The following is a 22,838-nucleotide window of genomic DNA, read 5'->3' on the forward strand; positions in this document are numbered from 1 at the left end:
GATTCCAATGCATAAGGGGGGTATTATGTGCGATGTGGCATCGTTCTTTTGCGGCATCGACCCTTGACATGGGTATTAGTAGTGTGGGTGCTCCGTCGTGGGCTCATCGAACAGCGTTGTCCAATGAAACTAAACTATCCTGGCTACGAAGTTCCAACACTATAGCATTTACTGACGAAGCGTGATGTTCTAACTACGTCAAAGACGCACATGTCTCATCCAAAATAGTCTGATCAAGCGCAATGTTCCTCGGGCTAGCAAGTACATGTAGACTAAACTGCCTACAAAGAAAACATGGCTGATCCGTGCGTCTTATAGATCGGTAAAACACAAATGTGAAACGTGTCTGCACAGAGTCTGTTGCGTGATTATTGTTTCACCACCAAGACAAAGTAATGAATTCAATAGCAACTAAATGTAATTTCATGCTATGAATGGCAAGTAGCTCTAACCTTGCAGCTCACTGCTCAAGCAGAAAGGTCGTACAAAAAGGATATGCACAACACAAGCGCAAACATACAACTCAACTTCACACTTAAAGCATGCTTGTCAAACACAAAAAACGACGTTCGAAACGAGCGCATGAGTATACAACACGTGAAAGAAAATTGAAAATATTGTCTGAGGTTTAAGGCTGCAGAACTACGATTTGATTATTTTAAAAAGTCGTAGTGAAGGGCTGCATAAATTTTGGTTCCCTGAAGTTCTTTAAGCTGCCTCTAAATCAAAGTGCACGGGCTAGCGCGAACTCACAACAGCCACGGTTACATCTTTGTGTCTAACCAACACGCTTATTTGGCAAATTCGGCTGCTGCAGCGAATAAAGTGACATTCGTCTTCAACGAACGACAAACAAACTTCAACGACAGCAAAATACATACGAATTGCTCCGATCAAGAGATGAAGGCGCGCGCATCACAGGGCGCAAAGCAAGGACCTTTAAAGCACGCTCTAGCACTTGTCGTGTCATCTGGCTCATCATACTCAAAGCCAGCTGAAGTCGCCGAGCTCTGAATACCACTGATTGTGAATGGTATATATAAATAACTCACCATTAGTACTACGACGGACTCATAGTTCGAGCCACACTGCGCTCCGCAGTGCGAGAGGTCGTATATAGAGTCAACTCCCGATGACAAAACTTCTTCATTTGTAGTTTTTTTCTGTCTTTTAGTGCATATTTTGAAGTGTACATTCATGACAGAAATACGCCGATCGAGCCGTGGCGAACCTTAGGAGGATATAAAAAAAAGAAGTTTTTCCAAAACGGCGAAGCAACGAATGCACTAGCAACATATTCGAATGTTTTGCGGAGCAAGGCTAGCATCTTCAGGAGCAATAATAATTGTAGTAAGTATGCGCTTTGTAAGTAACTAAATTTTTTATGGCGCGGCCACAGTAGAAGACCACAACAAGGCTCGTGGATAGTGACGGCATTCATGAGAAGCACCTGCTGTGGGCAGCGCATGCCCACAGGCTATAAAGGCTTTACGTCAGTGTGTCACCGTTGGTGACAGTTGGTTATGTGTAGAGCGCACCTATATGTGTATGGCCATTGCAGGTACAGATTTAGCACTGTTTTTTTATGTTGATAGCTCAGCCCGTAGAAGCTCCCGCCTGCTTTGGGGGCAAGAGCAGTATTTTGATCGTTGCCGCGATAGCGCAACAGCCATAATCACCACCTCCTTTGTTCGCACCGCAAAAAGAGGAGGCTAGCGCGCGTCTTTCCCTGTATATATATATATATATATATATATATATATATATTATATGAATGATGGTGGTCGCGGCTGACGCCGGAGACGGCAACAACCAGCCGAGACGGTCCATATAACTGCTATCGCAATGAAACTGTTAGATTGGAGGGAGTGCACTTTGGGTGAAGCCAAAGCCAACGCTGCTGCCGTAGTGTGGTGGGCAGAAAGCTTGGCTTCGTGGCTTACGGTGACTACCAGTTCGCCTACAGTGACAATAGATTGTGGTTCGCGCTCCTACCTTTCATTCACAAGTGTGTCTCTGCAGAGTATTCGTAAGCGTGCGGAAGAATTCAAGCAGGCATAACACAATCCTGAGTAGCATGTGAGTGCACTAATTGTATGAATCCTGCTTCCAAGAGTCGCATATCACAAGCACATGCTGAAAGCACGTAGTGTTTACGCGGTCCGGTGGTTGTCTCGTGTTCTTCAGTAGTAGGCCTAAGAAAATATTTTTGAAAATTATTGGAACGTTTCCAAGAGATGCTGAGGCAAGAAACTTACATGAGCATGCTGTGCGTCATGAACACTGAACACATATAGAAAATTATCGGTTTCGCTCAGCGCACTTCGATCCGCAAGGTATTGTTTCTTTTCTGGTTCCATGCGCCTCGGCCACAGCAGTATGTGTAACCACTAAAATCACACCATGAAGGCCTGCCATCTTAAAAGCAGAGATGCACAATAACTCATGCAGAATTCATCATCCAGGGAGCCTTTCTCCATTCGTCCACGTGCTCGTGTCTTAAATTGCTGGCTTTGACGCTCAGCAGATCGCTACTACAAACATTTGTGAAGTATGCACAGCTCTTTATGGAGGGCATACATCTATATTGGAGACGCAGAAGTCGCCCCGCCGCGGTGGTCTAGTGGCTAAGGCACTCGGCTGCTGACCTGCAGGTCGCGGGTTCTAATCCCGGCTGCGGCGGCTGCATTTCCGATGGAGGCGGAAATGTTGTAGGCCCGTGTGCTCAGATTTGGGTGCACGTTAAAGAACCCCAGGTGGTCTAAATTTCCGGAGCCCTCCACTACGGCGTCTCTCATAATCATATAGTGGTTTTGGAACGTTAAACCACACATATCAATCAATCAATCAATCAATCGAGACGCAGAAGTCAAGGTAGGCTCATTTATCTTTCCGATGAAGTTGTCTCACATATTGTGGGAAACAGTAGAGAAAGGACTGCGTCGGCTGCAGGCCTGCACAAAACACCTCAAGAGTATATACGCCAATACCGAACGAGAGTCTGTGAGATATTCAGTCAATCGCTAGAAAAGACATGATTTTCACGATTTTAACATCTTCTTGACGTCAACGTGTTGAATAAATTTCATTTATAAATTCAGTAAGGAAATATTAGAGCTCCACAATAACATCGAGCTGCACCACATTACAAAGAAATGAAGACGACAATTTGTAGAAGATGAAGTTAGGTTTTCTCTTTAGAAGCTTCTCATTTTAAGAAATTAGTGGAACAACTTGGCTATAACATTCATGCTACCTAAAGTTTGATGATGCTCTACAAATAAAATTTTATCTTTTGAAAAACAAAGCATTCTGTATTCTTTTCAAACGCTGCTAGTGTATCACCGACTATGTGAGCATGTTTTGACTTTCCTACGGCCATCACTTATTCAAACACGAGATTGCCGCGGAAGCGCACTATATGCGACGTGGCCGCCTTCTTGCCCACGCAAGATGGCCGCCATGGGCTTCACTGTGAGCTAAGGCTAGGTATTAGCAGCTTACACTCCTGCAGTTTCAGGAGCATATTTGGGTGGACCACGGCATAAACACGTTCTTGTTGAAGTATTATGAGCGGAAGCTCTTTCAATGGCTCACCAGCAAAAGTGACGCCAGTTCTTAAAGGGAGCCTCCTTGAGGCATAGCCTTGTTGTTCATCACGCTGAAAGTGAAACCGAACACCTACGCAATGAAAAACGAAAATATTCGTGTGAAATCCAACTTTATGTGAGCATCATGAAGTATGCGACAGCATATTGCATGACCACCTGCGCCTTCTGTTTCTCCGCCTGTTCGTGCCTCTGTCTGTCCATCCGTCCGTCTGTGCATGCGTGCGTGCGTGCGTTCATCTGTTCATTCTTCTGTTCTTCCATCATTCTCCCCATCTTTTATTTTAGTCAACGACTTTAACTTAGACTATATAGACCTTAACGACCCGGCTTCGCCAACACGTCATCATAGACACCACAAGCGCAAACTACCAGCTGAAATTTATTGAAAAAACTTTGAGTAAAGAATACCTGCAGAAAAAAAATCGGTTTACGACAAAGGTAGGGGAGGGAGGATGCCAATCTTGCCCAATACCTCAGTTTGCTATTTCCTGACGGTGCCCACTTACAGATCAAGTGGCTTCGATACATCAGGGTAAGTTTTACGTAACTTGTGAAATAAAAAAATAAACAACTGTTCCCGATAAAACAACAAGTCGAGAGGAGTATTCGTGAGACAATCTCCGATAAAATGTGCCTAGCATTTCAGGTTAAGGAAAACTAGCAACACAAATACATGCTTCGAGCAAAATCAGACCTGACAAGGTTGTTTTATTAGAATCATTCGCCTTGCGACGAAAATGCTCCTCCTCGCTGTGCGGCATTGCCTCCTAGGATTATCTCGATGAGCAGCTGGAGGATGACAAAAACCCTTTATTGAAAGTGGCGATGCCAAATACCTCGTATCACCAGACAACGAAGAGGTTTTCCTTCGACGATGGCGCACACATTTCTTTAGAGTATCCTAAAGGGACAGCTAGAGTTATCTGTGGTGTACTAACAAATCGACCACTCTAGTATGCCGCAAGCGTGGAATTGTCTGCTGAAATGGCAACAAAGTGCTTCAATTATTTTTGTTGTCAACTTGTCACACGCGCATACACAGAAACAAATTGCTGTTTGCTGCTCCTTTTTGAAATAATTACGCTGTTTTTACTCTAATTGCATTATTTATTTTGTTTCCTTGTGTATATACAAGGTAAATGTTCATTAAAACTTCCCTTTTTTATGCGTCACAGGCTGGTAGTCTATCATGCTCCTATTATGTTGGCGGCAGCAGTCGCCAATTTTCGTTGAGCCCGGCTTCACACTTGGGCAACAGTTCTCACTTCAGTAATCTTGTTTAAAGCATGTGTAGACACCTAGTAGGTCTTCAGAGCGCAGGGGATTCGGGTTGGTGTGTGCAGGACATGCAGCCTCGGCCAGAAGCACTGTTGATCTCATCTCTGCTGTACTTTGGTAGCCACGCTCTTCTCAATCTTACCGGTTCGCAATCCCTCAACATAATGCTAACACGTTGACGAGGGTGGCAAGCTGGGTTCATACTTTCGTGGAGCGCAATGTAGAAGATGGAAAAATACAAGACTGAAGTACAATAGTCGTGGAAATTTTCGGTTTCTAAAGAGCAATTGACAAAACTGTTGATACCATAACTACGTTTTCCGGTATTTTAGGTCATCAAGTTTTCGTAAGCACTTATCTTTTGAAGTCTAGATTGTCGCAGTTATACTGTGCATTTAACAATTTTTGAATCACAATTCTTGTGGATAAAAAATGAAGGATGACAAAGGGTTCGCAGTAGTCCGACTGCTTTTTGCAGGGATGCCCGTTGAAACGGTTGTTTTCCCTCGAATCGTCGAAGAACGAAGTGATACTGATGAGCTAGTGGTCGCCATAAGTCCCGGACGTAAGCTGACTTTAACTAAAACGTCTGTGCTGCACGAACAATTAGAAGTGACAATGTTTGAAAACGACAAACAAGTCATCCACTACGTGAGTTCACTTGTCTTGTGTGTTCCCACGTTTTGCATAAAACTAAAAGAGTAACGATTTGAACGAACGAAGAGAAATTTCAAGGACGCATTCTTATGTGTCGGGAATATTATTATTGACAACTAAGAGACAGTCAAGCCAAAGAAAGTATAAAAAATGCCGTTTGTAGTCGTTATGAGTAAAATGGTAAGAAATTAAAGTGAACAAAAAGTAACCACCAGCAAACACTAAACCTGCAAGCTTCAAGTAACGCGTCCGATGCTTTACCTATACTGCTCTACCTCCCAAGCACTTCATTGGTTATATCTGCATCGAAGCTTGCACGTGTTGTTCAGGCCCCCTCTTAGTCATGACGGCGAGTGTTGAACACTGTTTTCCTGCCTGTCAATGGCTTTAAATGGCTTGAAATCCTTGTCGAAACCTAGCGCTGCAGCAAGGTAGCTTAGTAAAGCACAGCTAACCTCAAGAACACGCATTCAATTCGCGGCTGTGGCAACTGCATTTGGATAAGAGCTGCATTTGGATAAGCCCATTGAATATATGAGCTGAGGTGCTCAATAATAGGCCAGGTTCACCCAATACCACTTTTCTTATTGTTATATTGTTTTGTACCACGTAAAGCATTGGACATTTCAACTTGAACCAACTGCGCGTCTCTTGATAGGTAGCATTTGTTCTCTGCACGAAACAACGATGCATATATTCTTTACTAAACCGTAGTGTATTGGCCAAAATGAAGAGTTGCTCCCCCAAGGTCTTCATAAATGGCATACCATTTGACTGAATAAATAAATAGTTATGTAATGGAGATCTAAAAGAAGCTGTTTTCAGACAAACTATACCTATTTCAAATTACAAACCATCGATTCCATGCGAATTCAGAACTTGTGAATAATTTGTCAATATCGTTTTTATTTTGCAGATGAACGGTCCAAGACTTGAAGCAGGTCTCTATCACGATCCCGAGGAACACTCTGCTGTCTTCCTCACACGTAGCCCAACACTTACACTAGTACGCATGGCTGTCCTTCATCCTTCAACACTATATACAATATGAGGTGTTAATTGAAAACACTACACCCTCAGAGTGCGTGAAAGTATATACTGTCGAAACCTAATATATATATATATATATATATATATATATATATATATATATATATATATATATATATATATATATATATATATATATATATCCCCACTTCCTCTTAAATCTTATTTCCTGTGATGGCGTACAGGAGAATACAAATAAAGCAGAACGGAATGATGTAGTGAAGTCGTTTCGCAATGAAGCATTCGTTTGTTATATACATATAATCCAACATGGCTGCCACTGCATAAAAAAAAGACAAATAACGCCTGACGCCTCCCGAACGCGCAGTACAGGCGCAATAGAACCTATAAAAGGCGCCTTTTCTAGAGCCCCTTTTTCAACTGAATGGGCAACTACTGGAAGCACACTTGCAAAGTACCCACTGCGCCGTAATTCATCAGGATTGTTGTGGGAATGCGTCCACTATGCCAATACTTGTCATTCTTCCTAAAAACATGACACGCGCTACGCAATGGTACGGCAATATATGATGCTGTGGTTGACGAAATGAAGAATAGTGCCAGAGGCTTATGTAATAGGTTGGAACATTCAACGACCGCCTTGTTACGAAATTCGCCTTTTGTGACGCCTGGTTGTTCTTTTTACTATTGTAAAACGCTTTACTACTCACGTCAATGCAATTCCCTACCCGAAACGAAGCCGGCATAGGGTCAGTTTTCAACCGTGTTTGAAAGTTTGCTGTCGGATTTTTTTTGTTTTCTTGTTATTACGCTCTATATGTTATATTGAGTAACGCAGTTTATCTCAAAAAATGAAAATTATTGCGTATCTCAGTGGTAGCTTACACGCAGGGGATCCAGGTTCGATTTCTATTTCGTCCTGATTTCTTTTTGTTAGCTCTTTATTATTCCACGTGACAGTGGTTACGGAAACCAGCAGCAATGGTGGAGAGAGCAGCAGGCATGGATGGAAGTGGAAGGTAACTATGGCGCCAGAATCGGCCCATGTTGTTATCTGATATTAGCTTTCACTATAAAAACAACAGAACTTTCAAACTGCTCAAGCAACGCGAGAGTCATACTGCGTTTTTTGATATCCATTCGTGTTCTCCCACTAAACAAAAGATGTAAGTTGTTCTCATGACTACCTGTTGAGTTATGGAGTAGGTCTCGATCCTTAAGCGTACGTATCAAACGTTTCCTCATCTGGCACGTGCGTATCATTTATGGCTTAGATGACAGAGTTGTTTTGTTCTGCGCAAAAAAATAATTCAAATCTTCTTTATGTCCGTGTGAAGAATGGAATACTCAGTCCCACAGAGCGTATAGAGGCTTCAGCCGTCAACATATCCGGTGAAGGAGGTGCATTGAGCCACAATATTCTTCCTCTTGAAGCAAGCAACGTTAATGCCGAAAATGAAGGTTAGTCGCTTCTTCCTTCCCTCGATAATTTTTCCAACCATGGAATGGTATATTTTTAAGGAGCCACATGCACATGTGTGTTCGATATTCTCTTCACAAAGTCAGCAAAAAAATATTCTTCCTGGACTCGGAATCTTGTCACATGTGTCCAAGAGTACATAAATTAGAAATATTCTTTTCAACACTGCTAACTCACTTCTATGACTCGTATATTAATCTAAATCCCTAACATTCATGCTGGCGTTAGAATGGGTGCTTCCACCAAAAAGTTATAGAGGAACAATGAGGTACCTGTTTTCTTTAAACTGCTAGAAAAGTGTACAGTGAGTTTTATAATTGTAGGAACATAGTAAGAAGCACTGTCTGACGCAAAGGCTGGTGAATTTTCACTTATCGGAACGTTACTCCAAGTAAACTGTAGATATAATTATTATATTTTGATTCGATAGTTATCGAAAACGTCTTTTACGTAATAATTTCTCGCGTATGCCCGATGAGAATAGCGGCACTTGTTTTTTCTAACATTCCAAAAAATATAATAACACAAACAGTTTCTTTATTTAAATCCTGAAGTCCAATCTACATCTTATGGTATTTAAGTGTGCTGTTCAAATAAAACATTATGAAGGCACGGACGACTCCACAAGAAGTGCATGATTTTGCCTTTTGTTTAGACATAATACAACAGTTGTCACATTTCATTTTGAATGTTGAGACACATTTAGATAAAACGTTGGTTTGAGCACTGTAATTTTGTCCTCAAAGTTCAAACCACCTAATAACTACTACTTTTCATGTTCCACAGTGGTTAGTCTTTCGGGAGACGCCAGCAATGGCGTCACGAAAGAACATTCCAGCAAAACGCCAGAAACAAGAACTGCGGAAAGTCCATGTGAGTTCCTATTGGATTTGAACTGAAAATTTCACAGAGATTTCCTTGCCGGCTAGAGGCAACAATGGCGCCTAAGGCAACTAGACAATGGTTGGCGAGTTATGCAAGCTTTCTTTTTTATCTCCGTACTTAAAAGCAACACGTAACATAATACAAGACTATGGCTTAGACAATCAGATATGCTTTAAAATAATATTTACAAAAGACTTATTATCTCCGCCATCAAGGCATAAACAAAATACGAGATAGCCAAGAAACCTAAAACCAACCCAAAGCACTGATCTTAATATACTGCAGATGCAGATCCTTGTCACTTACAATTTGTCACCACATTAGATTAAATTTGAATATATATATATATATATATATATATATATATATATATATATATATATATATGGCAAACTTACTGTGCTCGTATAACGTTCTTGAGAGATTTCTGGACGTGTTTAATTAAATTTAGTTGTATGAAATATGTGCTAGATGCACTTTATCCATTGGATAAAACGCATGCAATCCCGTTTAAATGAATCAAAACGTTCATGATGAAATAAACAGCTTTTACATATCATTATTTATCGACAGAAGTGACCTTCGCAATATTTAACTGATCTAGTACAGTTCCTGTTGGCGAGTATCGCTACGGTGCCAAAAGCCGGCAATTCCGCTTGTGATTATGGTACTAAACTGTATACCTCTCATCATTTGGTTCCTCAAGTCAAGATTTTTTTCTTATATCGGAGATTTTACGTCCTGAGAACCTGGAAATGAATTTAGGAGGACGCCATTGTTGAGGGCTCTGGAAGTTCAGACAATATGTTGTTCTCAAAAGTGCAATGACTTAGCACAGTACATGGGCCCCTACCACTTCGCCTCCGCCGAAAAGCGACCGCAGTGGCCGGGATCAAATCCGTGACCATCAAGTCAGAAGCCAAGCACTTTAAGTGCCCTGCTCTAGGATGGCGGACCTAGATGTAAACAGCAGTTCAGGTCAATGCACAATGCAATATACGCATGTAGGAATGTCACAAGCGTAAACGCACTGTTGGCGTCTGTTTTGCGAAGTTCTACTATGTAGATTGGATTCCCAATCACAGCAGCTGAAAAGAGACGGGAGTGAAGTGCAATACATTTGTGCACTCGGCATCAGGTAGTTAGTTGAAGAGCACCAGCTGATCAAAATTGATTTGAATTCCACCACTATGGTTTATATCATAAAAAAGTGGGACGTGGGGTGACGTAGCTACATTCCATAGGGGCTCACGACCTGCGGCACATGCCTAATACTCCATAAATTAACATAAGTAGCACGAATTTTCACATATATGTATTCAATGTTTAATATATTGTACGGCATGGCATTATTCGAGTTGATCTCAGGCTCACATACGTTGATGAGATGGGAAAGTTGATTAATATGTGGCGTTTAACGTTACAAAACCACCATATGATCATAAGAGACGCGGTAGTGGAGAGCTCCGGAAATTTCGACCACCTGGGGTTCTTTAACGTGCACCCGAACCTGAGCACATGGGCCTACAACATTTCCACCTCCATCGAAAATGCAGCCGCCGCAGCCATGATTCGATCCTGTGACCTGCGGGTCAGCAGCCGAGTACCTTAGCCACTAGACCACCGCAGCGGGGGGAAGTTGTACAAATGATTATGGTATGTTCAGATGACAAAGAGGAGTCGGCAACCACGCTCACACTGATTCCCTGTCGCACTGTAAGCGGCCACCTGGTCACGCGATAGGAATTGCGTTGTCTGTTCAGCTTTAACCGAGACACATGCACAACTTCTGTCCCTAGGTCACGTGGTAACGAAGATCGGAAGGAGGCATTAGAATTGAAGCAATGTAATTAACTGTTGATGTTTGTTTTATGACTATGTACGTGCCAATAAAGTGGCTCATGTATTTTTCACGTGAACCGGGAACACGCAGAGGAGTCCAAAGAAAAACTTCTCCAGAAGAAAAGGTGACGGCGCGATCAGTCGAGTCGTAGCGCGACTTCCGAGCTTCTTGGGAGATGTCGGTGTTGATTCTTCCAAGGTGACGGCAGTGAGTCAGGCGAGACATAAATTGTTCGGATAATGTACTTGCTGAAGTTGCTTGAGCCGAGAGAAACGAGACGTCAAAAGCGAAGTTTGGTAAGTGGCTATAAGCAGTGAAAAAGGGAAAGAAACCGGTGGTGCATTGCGTAGCTGTATTATGGGCGAACGTCATGAATTCTAGAATTGCATTCCAGTTTGTGTGGTCCGGGTTGATGCATTTTGCAATCACGTCAGAGAGCGTGCGATGAAAACGTTCTTTCAAGGCGTTCGTCACGGATGGTAGGTAGAAGTTGTGTTGTGACTGGTGTTGATAGCGTGCAGAACTTAAGCAACAACAAAAAAAATAACACTTTACCGCGGTCGCCGAGCAAAACTCGTGAAACTCCGGGGCGTGAAAATAAGTTGCGCAGAAAAAAATCAGCTAATTATGTGACAGTGCCAGCTTGTAGCGAGGCTATTTCCGCGTACCGTGTCCGATGGCCAACAGCTGTCATAATCGAACCAATGCTGTTAGAAGTTACGGTAAGATGGCCGTACAAGTCAATCCTGACCACATTATTTCAAGCCTATTTCATATACATGCAGAAGGATGGGCGTGTTAGCCACCTGTCGGTAGCCTTGCTGGCCAAAAAAATTTCACTCCTGTCTATTTTTCAATAAACTTGTTATCGTTAGTTGTGATATTTGCGCAGTGCAAATGTTTTTTTTGGTTACCAGAGTGCTCAGATCTGAGGGGTATCAAGTGAATGTTCGCGAAAAATAAACCAGTTGTTAGATTACGGCTGTTTGTGCTATCTTCTGCGTTCCCGTGTGCTTGCGCGAAAATTTCAAGATGAATATCTTACAACTAGACCGAATCGCAGTTTTCCTTCAATTGCTACAATTTTGAAAGGCAAAGCCGGACAAAAAATAGGTTGCACGAGGCCAGAAAGAGCCGTGGTAGGTCACTTGTAGCTCTGACAGTGGGTACGTGAGGCAACATACTTAGAAACGGTTGAAAAGAGGCCTGGCCAGATGCAGCGACTTCGTATTTTCTCGTACGGTTTTCTTAAGCCGAGACGATCTGTGGTGGGATTATGGTAAAATGCTTGAACAACCCACGTTGCCATTACCTTCCTGTTATTGAACCCATTTCCACTGACGTAATAAACGTAGCGATGTAGGGCACCACTGTGAACCATTAAATGGTCAAGTTGTAGACGAACTCAGGCCTTCGGAGTAGCAGATGTGCCTTCAAAGCGTGCTATATTAGTGCAGCAGTAAGGGCCGACACGCTGAAGGGACACAAGGGTCCATCGGCTGTCGGATCTTATACAACTGTGCGCTGAGATGGGTAGGGCAGTTTCAGTGAGAAGTGGCGAGTGTGAGTTATCATAGCTGGTCAGAGGGTAAGCGGGTGGACGGACGCACGCATGCACGGACAGACAGATGGATGTACGTACATACGGACGCACGGATAGAAGGACGGATGGATGGACGCACGGGATGCACGGACGGACTCACGGAGGCATGGACGGACTGACGGACACATCAACCCACTCATCATCATTCACTCCATGGATATGCTGTGACACCATTTTTATTGACATGCGATGAAATGTCACTGGCTAACGACTACGACGATACTGAACGTACGACCCACGGCGTACAGAGTGTCACACATGTCCCGTTTATTAGGGAGGCGATCGCCGGGCTAATTCCAAGAGCCGAAGTATCGGCCCCCCCGAACCGCACCACGAAAGCGTGGACAATTTAGAAGTGGTCCTTTTTGGTGCGCCAGCGGACGCCGGCTGTGGCCCAAAGAACAAGTCAGAGCCGAGAGTTGATAAACAAACAAATTATATTCTCAATAATGGCAGATCGAAAACAATACATAAAAATGCACACTCCACACTAGTTGCATACAATATGTCACCAATCAAACCAATCAATCAACGTACTACACAATACAATCAGCCACACTCAAAACAACGGACACAGACAACAATACGCACTACAATGCAGTCGCATGCATACAACCAAGACACTTAAGGACTAAAGAGATAGAAAACCTATTCAGTCCAAAGTCCTTGGAACAAAAGTCTGAATGATACTCTTCTGAGAATCACTCACTCAAAGTCCAGCGTTGTTGTCGTTCCGTAGCTCTCGAACTTTCTCTTCCAGGAAACCTCGCGTCCTCAAATGGCCACTCTCCAAGCTTCAAACTTCTTCGCCGGAAATCCGTCGGCTTCACACACGCAGCTGTTGCCCGCGTCTTCGCTCGATAGCGGTAAACCCACGCTCTTGCCTGTAGCTCGAGCCGTCCCTACGGACCAAAAACTTCGCCGACTACACGGCGGAATCTCTACGCACTCTGGCGCTCACTTCCGTCTCCTCCTGTTCTGTCACTACGGGCAGAGCCTTCGCCGACTCCACGGCGGAATCCCTACGCGCTCCGGCGCTAACTTTCCGTCTTCTCCTGATTTCTCGTCTCGGCCGCTCGATTAAATACTTTCCGCGCCACCTTCCAGAACGTTCTCCTCATTTCGTCGGCGCGACGCGCAGCGAAGGCTGGGGAGAGGCACGAGACGGTTCGGCTGCCCTCCCCGGAGCATGATTCACTCGGTCTGACCCCGCCCCGTTCGTTCTAGAAACATCGAGCGCTTGCCCGGCCGCCGCTGTGGGGTGAGGAGGTTCATCGCTTCGCCGCTTCCGAGAGGAGAGGCGTCGCGCGCCCGGGGAACCCTGGATGTTTGCTTTCTTTTTTTTTTACCTCGCGGCGTTTCTGCCGCCCGTTGTCGCAAGGATTTGGCGGCGCGCTCTTTTTTTTAGCGCTCGTTCTGTGACACTGCCCCCCCCCTTTAAGAATATTATCTCATAATATTCAAACCACACAAACGAGCGCGAAAAGTCACCACACACTCTCACAGACTGTAACACCATCAGTCGCTCATGACACTTCACATTCACAATAGATCACTTAATACAATCGTACATTGTAGTTCAATTCCACAACACATGAAATATAGCCACAGGTACATGCCTACAACACTTCATCACACATTCCAAACAATACAAACGTACAAAGTTCTGTCTATACAACAATTATACAACACTATACATCACATCATCGCACAGAACACTTTGACTCGCTCGACATACACTTGAGACACAGGATAACAAGAGCATTAACACAACATATGGCACTCAACACTGCCAAACACATTCTGATTCGACCTCAGCACTTATCCTGAATACTTCGAACAGCGCTTGCGCCCCTTTTTGCGGTGCTCGCTCCATCTCTTCTTGTGCTTCCATGTTCTTTTTCGGCGAGCCCTTTCCAACGACGATATCTGAGGCGTCGTCTCAGCCATCGTTGTCTCTTCCGACACCGTTAACGCGTCATTACATTCGACGGGTCCTGTCTGTTTATTTACCCGCTTGATCATGCCTCTACTTTTTGCCCGGCTGGCCAACTCCGTCTCCTTTACACTGTCGGTCGGTTGAGGTCGTGCCGACGTAAGTCCGGTTGCTCGGCCCGTGAACTTATTCGACACGATCGTCTTCTCCTTCGCTGTCTCTTGCGCCGCAGCTTCACCTTGGGCTCTAGTGAGATCCGTCACGGGATGCTCCTCCACTGTATCTCGCGGCCGCTGTGTTGGCGAGGGCCCTATCTTCGGGTCTTCTCCCAAACATTCTGGATCACTTGGCCCTCGCGCCCCGTCGATGTTTCCGATGACAAGGTCATACAGGGGGGTCGTCATGCATAAAGCAGTAACCTTCCCGCTGAAGTACGGGGTTTCAACCTCAATTTCTGCTTCGGGAAGCATCCGAACCGTACGGTCAATTAGGCAAACCGGTTTCGTTCTGCCTGTCAACTCATTTTCCCATACCAAATTTCTCCGAACGAAAACAGTGGAGCTGCCGGTATCTCTTAACACCGTAACTTTTTTGCCCGCAACTTTTCCAGGCCGCGCTGGCATTCCTTTCGTAACACCGGTTGGCTATTTTGACATTACAGCACCGACAATAGGAATTTTCTCCCCATTTTTCAATTCTACGAATCCGTCGGTGACGGCATTATTATCGGATTTCGGTGCCACTTGCACACAGGATACCTGGTGAGTTTGACTCGCTCCGTTTAGACATGCATCTGCTTTGTGCCCAGTCTGACCCCACTTAAAACATTTCACTACCGTAGGGCTCGTAAAGATCGTTCGACAGTTTTTCGCGCGATGACCCACTCGGTTGCACAAAAAACACCGCGGAATGCTCTCTGGTGCACGCTTCTTTTCTTCGGGAACCAATTTCTTCGAATCATCAGGACACTCCTTCTTGACCTTGGCCAGACTAGTGCCACCCTGCGCTTCCAAGAATTGATCAGCCAATTCAAGCATGTTTTCAAGTGAGTCAGCCTTCCTCTCTTTCAAGTACAGCGACAGGCTTGGGTGGCAACTAGTAAGAAATTGTTCTCTAATTAGGAGCTCTCTAAGCTCCTCGTACTCCTGTGCGGTCCCTGAAAGTTCAATCCATCTGTCGAAATAATGGCAAAGTCGGGCGGCATACTGCGTAGCCGTCTCACCATCAGCTGGCTTTCCGGTCCGAAATCTGTCCCGGAATCCTTCTACAGTAAATCTAAATCGCTTCAGCAAAGCAGCTTTCACCTTTGCGTAGTTGGCTGCATCGGTCGGCGTCAGCCTACCGTACACACTGAGCGCTTCACCACTCAAGCAGGTACTTAAAGCAGTTGCCCATTGATGTTCCGGCCAATTCTGGCTCTTTGCAATCGTCTCAAATCTGTGGAGGTACGCGTCTAGGTCGTCCTTCCTTTCATCAAACGCTACGAGCAGCTTGCTTGGGTTCAAGCGGAAGCCGTGATCTTCCCGTTCGCTGCTTTCAACTCTAGCTTGGACGGGAGTTTCGCTTCGCTGTTGCAAACGGAGCCGCTCGAGTTCCATCTCGTGCTGACGCTGCCGTTCCCTTTCCTCTCTTTCTTCTTTCGCCCTCTCAGCTGCCAGTCTTTCTTTCTCCAGCTCCAACTTCAATTGCAGCTCTCTTTCTTCTTTCAGCTGTCGCTCTTTTGCTTCTCTTTCTTCTCTCGCCCTTTCGGCTGCCAACTTCTCTCTCTCCAACTCTACTGCTTTTTCTTCCTTGGCCCTCTCAGCTGCCAACCTCTCTCGTTCCAACTCAGCGGCTTTTTCTTCCTTGGCTCTCTCCGCTGCCTTTTTCTCCTTCTGGCTTACCCACTTCCGTAGTTCGGCGCCAGAAAGACCCATCTTCTCACCAAGAGCAACTAACTTTTCGAGATCCATGGTGTCTCGCAACTCACAAATAAAACCTTGCCGCGTGCAAAAAGTATCTGCCTAAATCAGTCTATCGGAACACTCCCCTGCACTCGTTAACGAGAACACTGAACAACACACAAAATCGTTCCGATAGCACTATCAACAACTCGAGGCTCTTTCTCACTACTTTGGACACACTGTGCACCAAAAGGTCCTGTCGCGGACGCCAGATTAATTGTCACACATGTCCCGTTTATTAGGGAGGCGATCGCCGGGCTAATTCCAAGAGCCGAAGTATCGGCCCTCCCGAACCGCACCACGAAAGCGTGGACAATTTAGAAGTGGTCCTTTTTGGTGCGCCAGCGGACGCCGGCTGTGGCCCAAAGAACAAGTCAGAGCCGAGAGTTGATAAACAAACAAATTATATTCTCAATAATGGCAGATCGAAAACAATACATAAAAATGCACACTCCACACTAGTTGCATACAATATGTCACCAATCAAACCAATCAATCAACGTACTACACAATACAATCAGCCACACTCAAAACAACGGACACAGACAACAATACGCACTACAATGCAGTCGCATGCATACAACCAAGACACTTAAGGACTAAAGAGATAGAAAACCTATTCAGTCCAAAGTCCTTGGAACAAAAGTCTGAATGATACTCTTCTGAGAATCACTCACTCAAAGTCCAGCGTTGTTGTCGTTCCGTAGCTCTCGAAGTTTCTCTTCCAGGAAACCTCGCGTCCTCAAATGGCCACTCTCCAAGCTTCAAACTTCTTCGCCGGAAATCCGTCGGCTTCACACACGCAGCTGTTGCCCGCCTCTTCGCTCGATAGCGGTAAACCCACGCTCTTGCCTGTAGCTCGAGCCGTCCCTACGGACCAAAAACTTCGCCGACTACACGGCGGAATCTCTACGCACTCTGGCGCTCACTTCCGTCTCCTCCTGTTCTGTCACTACGGGCAGAGCCTTCGCCAACTCCACGGCGGAATCCCTACGCGCTCCGGCGCTAACTTTCCGTCTTCTCCTGATTTCTCGTCTCGGCCGCTCGATTAAATACTTTCCGCGCCACCTTCCAGAACGTTCTCCTCATTTCGTCGGCGCGACGCGCAGCGAAGGCTGGGGAGAGGCACGAGACGGTTCGGCTGCCCTCCCCGGAGCATGATTCACTCGGTCTGACCCCGCCCCGTTCGTTCTAGAAACATCGAGCGCTTGCCCGGCCGCCGCTGTGGGGTGAGGAGGTTCATCGCTTCACCGCTTCCGAGAGGAGAGGCGTCGCGCGCCCGGGGAACCCTGGATGTTTGCTTTCTTTTTTTTTCTTTTTACCTCGCGGCGTTTCTGCCGCCCGTTGTCGCAAGGATTTGGCGGCGCGCTCTTTTTTTTTAGCGCTCGTTCTGTGACACAGAGCTTCACCCCTAAATGTTCACAGATAATATCTACGGCCGGACTAGAAACGCGCGTTCTGCCTTACAGCCTTCGCAATTGATTTCAGAGCAATGGTAGTGTTTTTTTGCGGTTAGAGTCACTGCTCTAAACGAGGGGCACAGCGACCCTGTCACAGGTAACAGCGCTTTACAATGCTTGACGTCTGAAGACCTTTGTTCTTTTTTTTCTCCATTGCGCGTCCACATTTTCATGGACTGCAGTCACGAATGCAACGGTGAGCAATGGCAGGGTCGCAGTGACAACACCGCGCTGCGGCGGGAGGTGAAAACAGACGCACAGCGAAGGGCCTAAGACGGAACGCTCGCGTACCTTTCCCGTACGGCTGGGGCATAACGTGGCAGCAGACAGCGCAAGACCGGGTTCATTGGTGGACCTTGAGAAAGGCTGTTTCCTGCAGTGAGCGTAGTCAGAATAATGATGATGATGATGACAACGACGACGATGATGATGATTATCTTGATTATGATGATGGTGGTGGTGGTGGGGGTGGTGGTAGCATATCAAATAGATAATCTGCGTTTCCCCACAACGTCACATGATATGTGCAGGCTTTATTCTTGATATATTCTTTCAGCAAGTGAGCAAATATATCCTTTTTAGCACACAAATTTTCTTCATCGAAGTTAAAGCTAATACACTTGATACCCTACAGAAAAAACAAACATACCGGGAGAATTGCTGATCAATGCTAATAATGCTTTTGATTAGTATTTTTGTGCTAAACAAAGTTGTGCCTAATGAATTTTCTTGCCTACTGTTTTATTATTTCAGATCCTATAAACGCCACCTGCGAAACGTGCATTGCTGTTGATTCGACCTTTTGGGAGGCCTTCCAACATAAAAAGAAAATACTAGCGCGATATTTTGCAGTCCTCATGGCATTTGTGAGTTTTCTTAACCTGTGCGAAGTATCAAGTGATTACTTTATACTGGACCATTCAAAGATCTCTTATGGCGGCTTTTTGTGCTTGCTGAAATGGACGCTAAAGAGCAAAACAATTTTTCACGTATTTGTAAAGCAGAAATTCACAATCCCGAAAACACCACTTCTACCGCGACAGGACGCTTGGTAAGCGAGAAAGCGAACGAAAATAAAATGCAGATGGAGACGTCATCATCAAATTCCCGCGCCAGACTCAATGACGTCATAAGTTTTAGAAGTGGGTGAAGAGTTCCACGTATCTTCTGACCGACGATGACTAAGTACATCGTCATATGGGCATGAGATAGACTTAATATGCAAAGTTTCCAAAAGTTTGCATCATCTTCAATTTTTCGTCACGCAAATGTCATAATGTTTTGCTCCCAACTAACCACTCCGACACAGGAATTTCTGCAAAAAGAGCTTTTTACCGCTATCATGTTATAATAAACGAGGTGAGAGCTACATTTCCTTTTATCGTTTCACAGAGTGAGATGCTTCAGAGCATATGTTGCGAGTAATATCTTCATAAACAATTCCTGCATACTTGAATGGTGATTTTACATAAGTGTGCGAGTGTTTCCATGCTTTAAAAAAGTCTCATGTTCTCATGTAACGCACGCATATGCTTAAGAGCTTAAGCAACAAGAGAGACAGCTCTTACCACTGAGACATTTAAAGTAAAATCACAACCACGTTGCATAACTTCACGAAGAGACATTCACATCCGTGTGCCTCGCTTAATGCATGAAAATAAATCAATGCTCCAAGACAAAACATAGTTCTCGTTTATAATATCCATGAATAAAATCCAAGTCAAACCTTCTTTTTCTCTCTCTGTATAGGCGAACCTAAAGCTTAGGAGCATACCACCTGAAATATTACGGCTCAATATCTTGGTCACCCGAATAATAATTTTCACGGTAAGTGACCTTTTGAAGCTGAAAAAACACCTACACGGCGTGATTAACGTGACGTAAACAAAACGCAATGTGCACGTTTTTTAGGACACTTTAGCATTTCTTATCAAAACTAGCTTTTTTTTTACAATAACAGGTATACGAATGTAAGGTAGTCTTAGAGATCTCAGATATTTTGTTAAGGCTAATTCGGTTTCCTTAGGTGTAGTGGAGCCAAAATTGATGCAAAAGTGCAAAATTATTTTGGGGAACACGAGTAAAGGCTTAGCACTTGCCTGACTGGCTCGTTCCAGCGTGACAGAAAAGTAACAGCAAGCATACTACTTACGACTGATAGCAAATGTTTATAATAATTCTTCGGGTTTAACGTGCCATTACCATTGTATGATTATAAGGGACGCCATTGTGGACGGCCTCGCAAATTTCGACCACCTGGTTTTTTTTAACGCGCTCGTGAATATCGGCACACTGGCCCCGAGCATTACCGCTTCCATAAAAAAGATAGCCGCTATGGCCAGGATTTAGTCCCACGGCCTGCTCGTTAAGATAGCTTGGTGGTTGCTTTTACCAAATCACTGTGTTTTTTTAGATAAATAATTATTCTAAATTATTTGGCTTGCCTTGTCTGTGTCGTTATCAGCAATAAACCCCGTTATCATAGCTCAAAGTTTCGCCATGAACCATGTTCACTTTGCTTTTATTTTTATTTATTTTTTGCAGAAGGAGACTGAAACTTTCATCCGTTTGTGGAATGGTAATGACAGTATTCTTCTCGACAGCACATTGACTGCAATCAATGTCTACACAAGAAATACGAACTTTCAAAATGATGATATTATGGTATTATATACGAGGTAAGAAAGCTAATTGATTTCATCGAAATTACGGGATTAACGCTCAACACAGATGTTTCCAAAACAAAGCTTGTAAAAATGGTTATTGCCCATACACTAGAAGATGCACAGTTTTGAAGTTAAATACGGTGCTGTATTCAATGGTTTACTTAAAAAACCTGTGTAATAAATGATTAGTTATTGCGCATACGATACCGTCTTCACTGCACACATGATGGGCAAACTTCAACAAAGTGGACAAGTGTACAGCATGACCCGGCGTGTCACCGATTGGTAACCTTGCTACTGAATATTTTCTACCCTTTCAGACCTCCTCCCAGCCAATGAACGACAACATCACCTCATACTGAAGCCATAAGATGAAAAAGGAACGTAATAGCCTAGTATGTGGACCAATAGTAGTTAATCAGGTTAACTATGCATTTAAGGACCTCAAGCTTGATACCAAATACATCAGCGTTTTATTGATTGTTGTTAAGGGCGCCACGACCACAGCACTATATATAGACGACAAAAGCCATTATATATATATATATATATATATATATATATATATATATATATATATATATATATATATATATATATATATATATATATATATATATATATATATATATATATATATACTGCTGAATACGGCAGCGTGGCACTTCCCTTTGACTTCTGAAACGGGAACACCCGATGAAGGCATATAAATGTTTGTTCCTTAACTAAACGCGTGTTATCAAAGCGGTGTTGTATGGTATACGAAAGTGGTCAGGCAAATATTTCAGGCAAGACTAATACACTTTTTAGACAGGAGCAAAAAGTGACAAGACAGACCACATGTTTACTCGGTGCCTTGACCAAACTAAAAAGAATGCCAAGGGCTTGTATACCAAAATTCTTTCGTATTCATCTTCTGCTTGTTTGTGATGCTCATATGCCACCATCATATAGACAGTATCTAATTCACCATAGGTGCGCTGTAGTAAATGTATTAAACGTACTTTTTTGATCGACGAGGTTGACAAAAATGTTATCAAAGCTTCACGTTTCTTTTTATACGTTTGTAAAGTATTTTTTATTCTGAAGATCTTGCACATTAAAACATATTCGATCACATGCCCATGTGTCATCGGCGTCCAGTCCTAATGAAATGTGCGTGGCTTCTTGCAGTGCGCCGAAGTTCGCCAAAAATGCTTTTAATAATAACATTTTTCAGTTGAGTGAATCAACTTTTTTTGGATATTGAAAAAAAATGCTTTTCGAAGCTCTTCTCGCAAGCTCGTCTTTCATTTTTGTCACAGGCGGGATTTGGCTGTAAAATCTGCTAATTTGACAAGTCCTCGAACTAACACTCTCGGTGAGTCCAAAATATATACTTGATTGAAAAAGGACTGACATACATTTTTAGGCTTTAGTGGCGGTCTCCATTGAATATTTTCAATGCATATTACAGCGAAAAAATAAAAAGACAGAGAAAGATGTACACAGAACGAGCACTAGACTTGCAGTGAAAATGTTTTTTTTTTGGGGGGGGGGGGGCACGTGATATATGAATTGAAAAAAATCTGAATTGAAAGTAGCCTTAACATTTTGGCGTGAGTGCGAGCTATACATGGGCCCGGGAAACTAATCTATAATTTTTTTTGTTTCAAATAACATGCACGCTATTAGAAATTGCCCTACGTCCTAAGATCCGGTTGAACGAAGTGAGGTCGATGTGAATGTTGCTTTTATTGACTTTCACAAGTTTTTACAAATAAAAAGATTGGTACCCCTGTAATTAACTCGTTTATTTATGTGTCTTTCCCTATTCCTCACTTTGTGCATCTTATATCAGGCGAAGCGCGGGAAGATATTGACTTGCGTACGCAGCGCTTGCCGCCACTCCTTCTCGCCCCTCGCTCAGAAATATTAAAAGTTGTATCGAACTCAGTTATCTCGCTAGGTTGGCGTTTCAACTACGGGCAAGTTAAAGACAGCAAGTTGTGGCGGGCAGATAACTAAAGCCGCAGTGAGCTACGCCTAACAAGTCAGCCATGCATTCGTCGAAGATGGCTTATTCGGGCAACAAATGTTTTCCGTGGCTTTGCGGTGTGCATGCTAACCCACTGATTTCTAGTTTCGCGATGGTTCTTTAGCGCTTACTAAAGGCAACGGGTGAGCAAAAGAATTTGGACATATTATTTGAGCTGGCATTGATTTTGCATAAGTCATCATCATCAGCCTCACTACGGCCATTGCATGACAAAGGCATCTCCCATGTTCCGCCAGTCAACTCGGTCCTGCGCTTGCTGCTGTCATTTTATACCCGGAAACTTCTTAATCGCATCTGCCCACCTAACTTTCTGTTTCCCCCGAACCCTCTTGCCTTTTCTGGGAATCCAGTTAGTTACCCAATGACCAGCGTTTGTCCTGTCTACGCGCTACATGCCCAGCCCATGTCCATTTTCTCTTTTCGATTT

At 44.0% G+C, this 22,838-nt stretch overlaps 1 protein-coding gene across 1 annotated transcript in view; it reads left to right on the forward strand.

The window, feature by feature from the left end:
- Positions 1-22,838, forward strand: part of LOC142813959 (uncharacterized) — a 59,465-nt gene that overhangs the window by 11,782 nt on the left and 24,845 nt on the right. Inside the window, exons 2-9 of the mRNA XM_075891912.1 lie at positions 5,368-5,540; positions 6,463-6,552; positions 7,895-8,018; positions 8,824-8,910; positions 18,461-18,573; positions 19,457-19,534; positions 20,252-20,385; positions 21,678-21,733. Of these exons, the coding sequence (XP_075748027.1) occupies positions 5,368-5,540; positions 6,463-6,552; positions 7,895-8,018; positions 8,824-8,910; positions 18,461-18,573; positions 19,457-19,534; positions 20,252-20,385; positions 21,678-21,733 (855 nt within the window). The remainder of the gene's footprint in view (positions 1-5,367; positions 5,541-6,462; positions 6,553-7,894; positions 8,019-8,823; positions 8,911-18,460; positions 18,574-19,456; positions 19,535-20,251; positions 20,386-21,677; positions 21,734-22,838) is intronic.

This window comes from Rhipicephalus microplus, chromosome 4 (assembly GCF_043290135.1).
Source record: "Rhipicephalus microplus isolate Deutch F79 chromosome 4, USDA_Rmic, whole genome shotgun sequence".
NCBI lineage: Eukaryota > Metazoa > Arthropoda > Arachnida > Ixodida > Ixodidae > Rhipicephalus > Rhipicephalus microplus.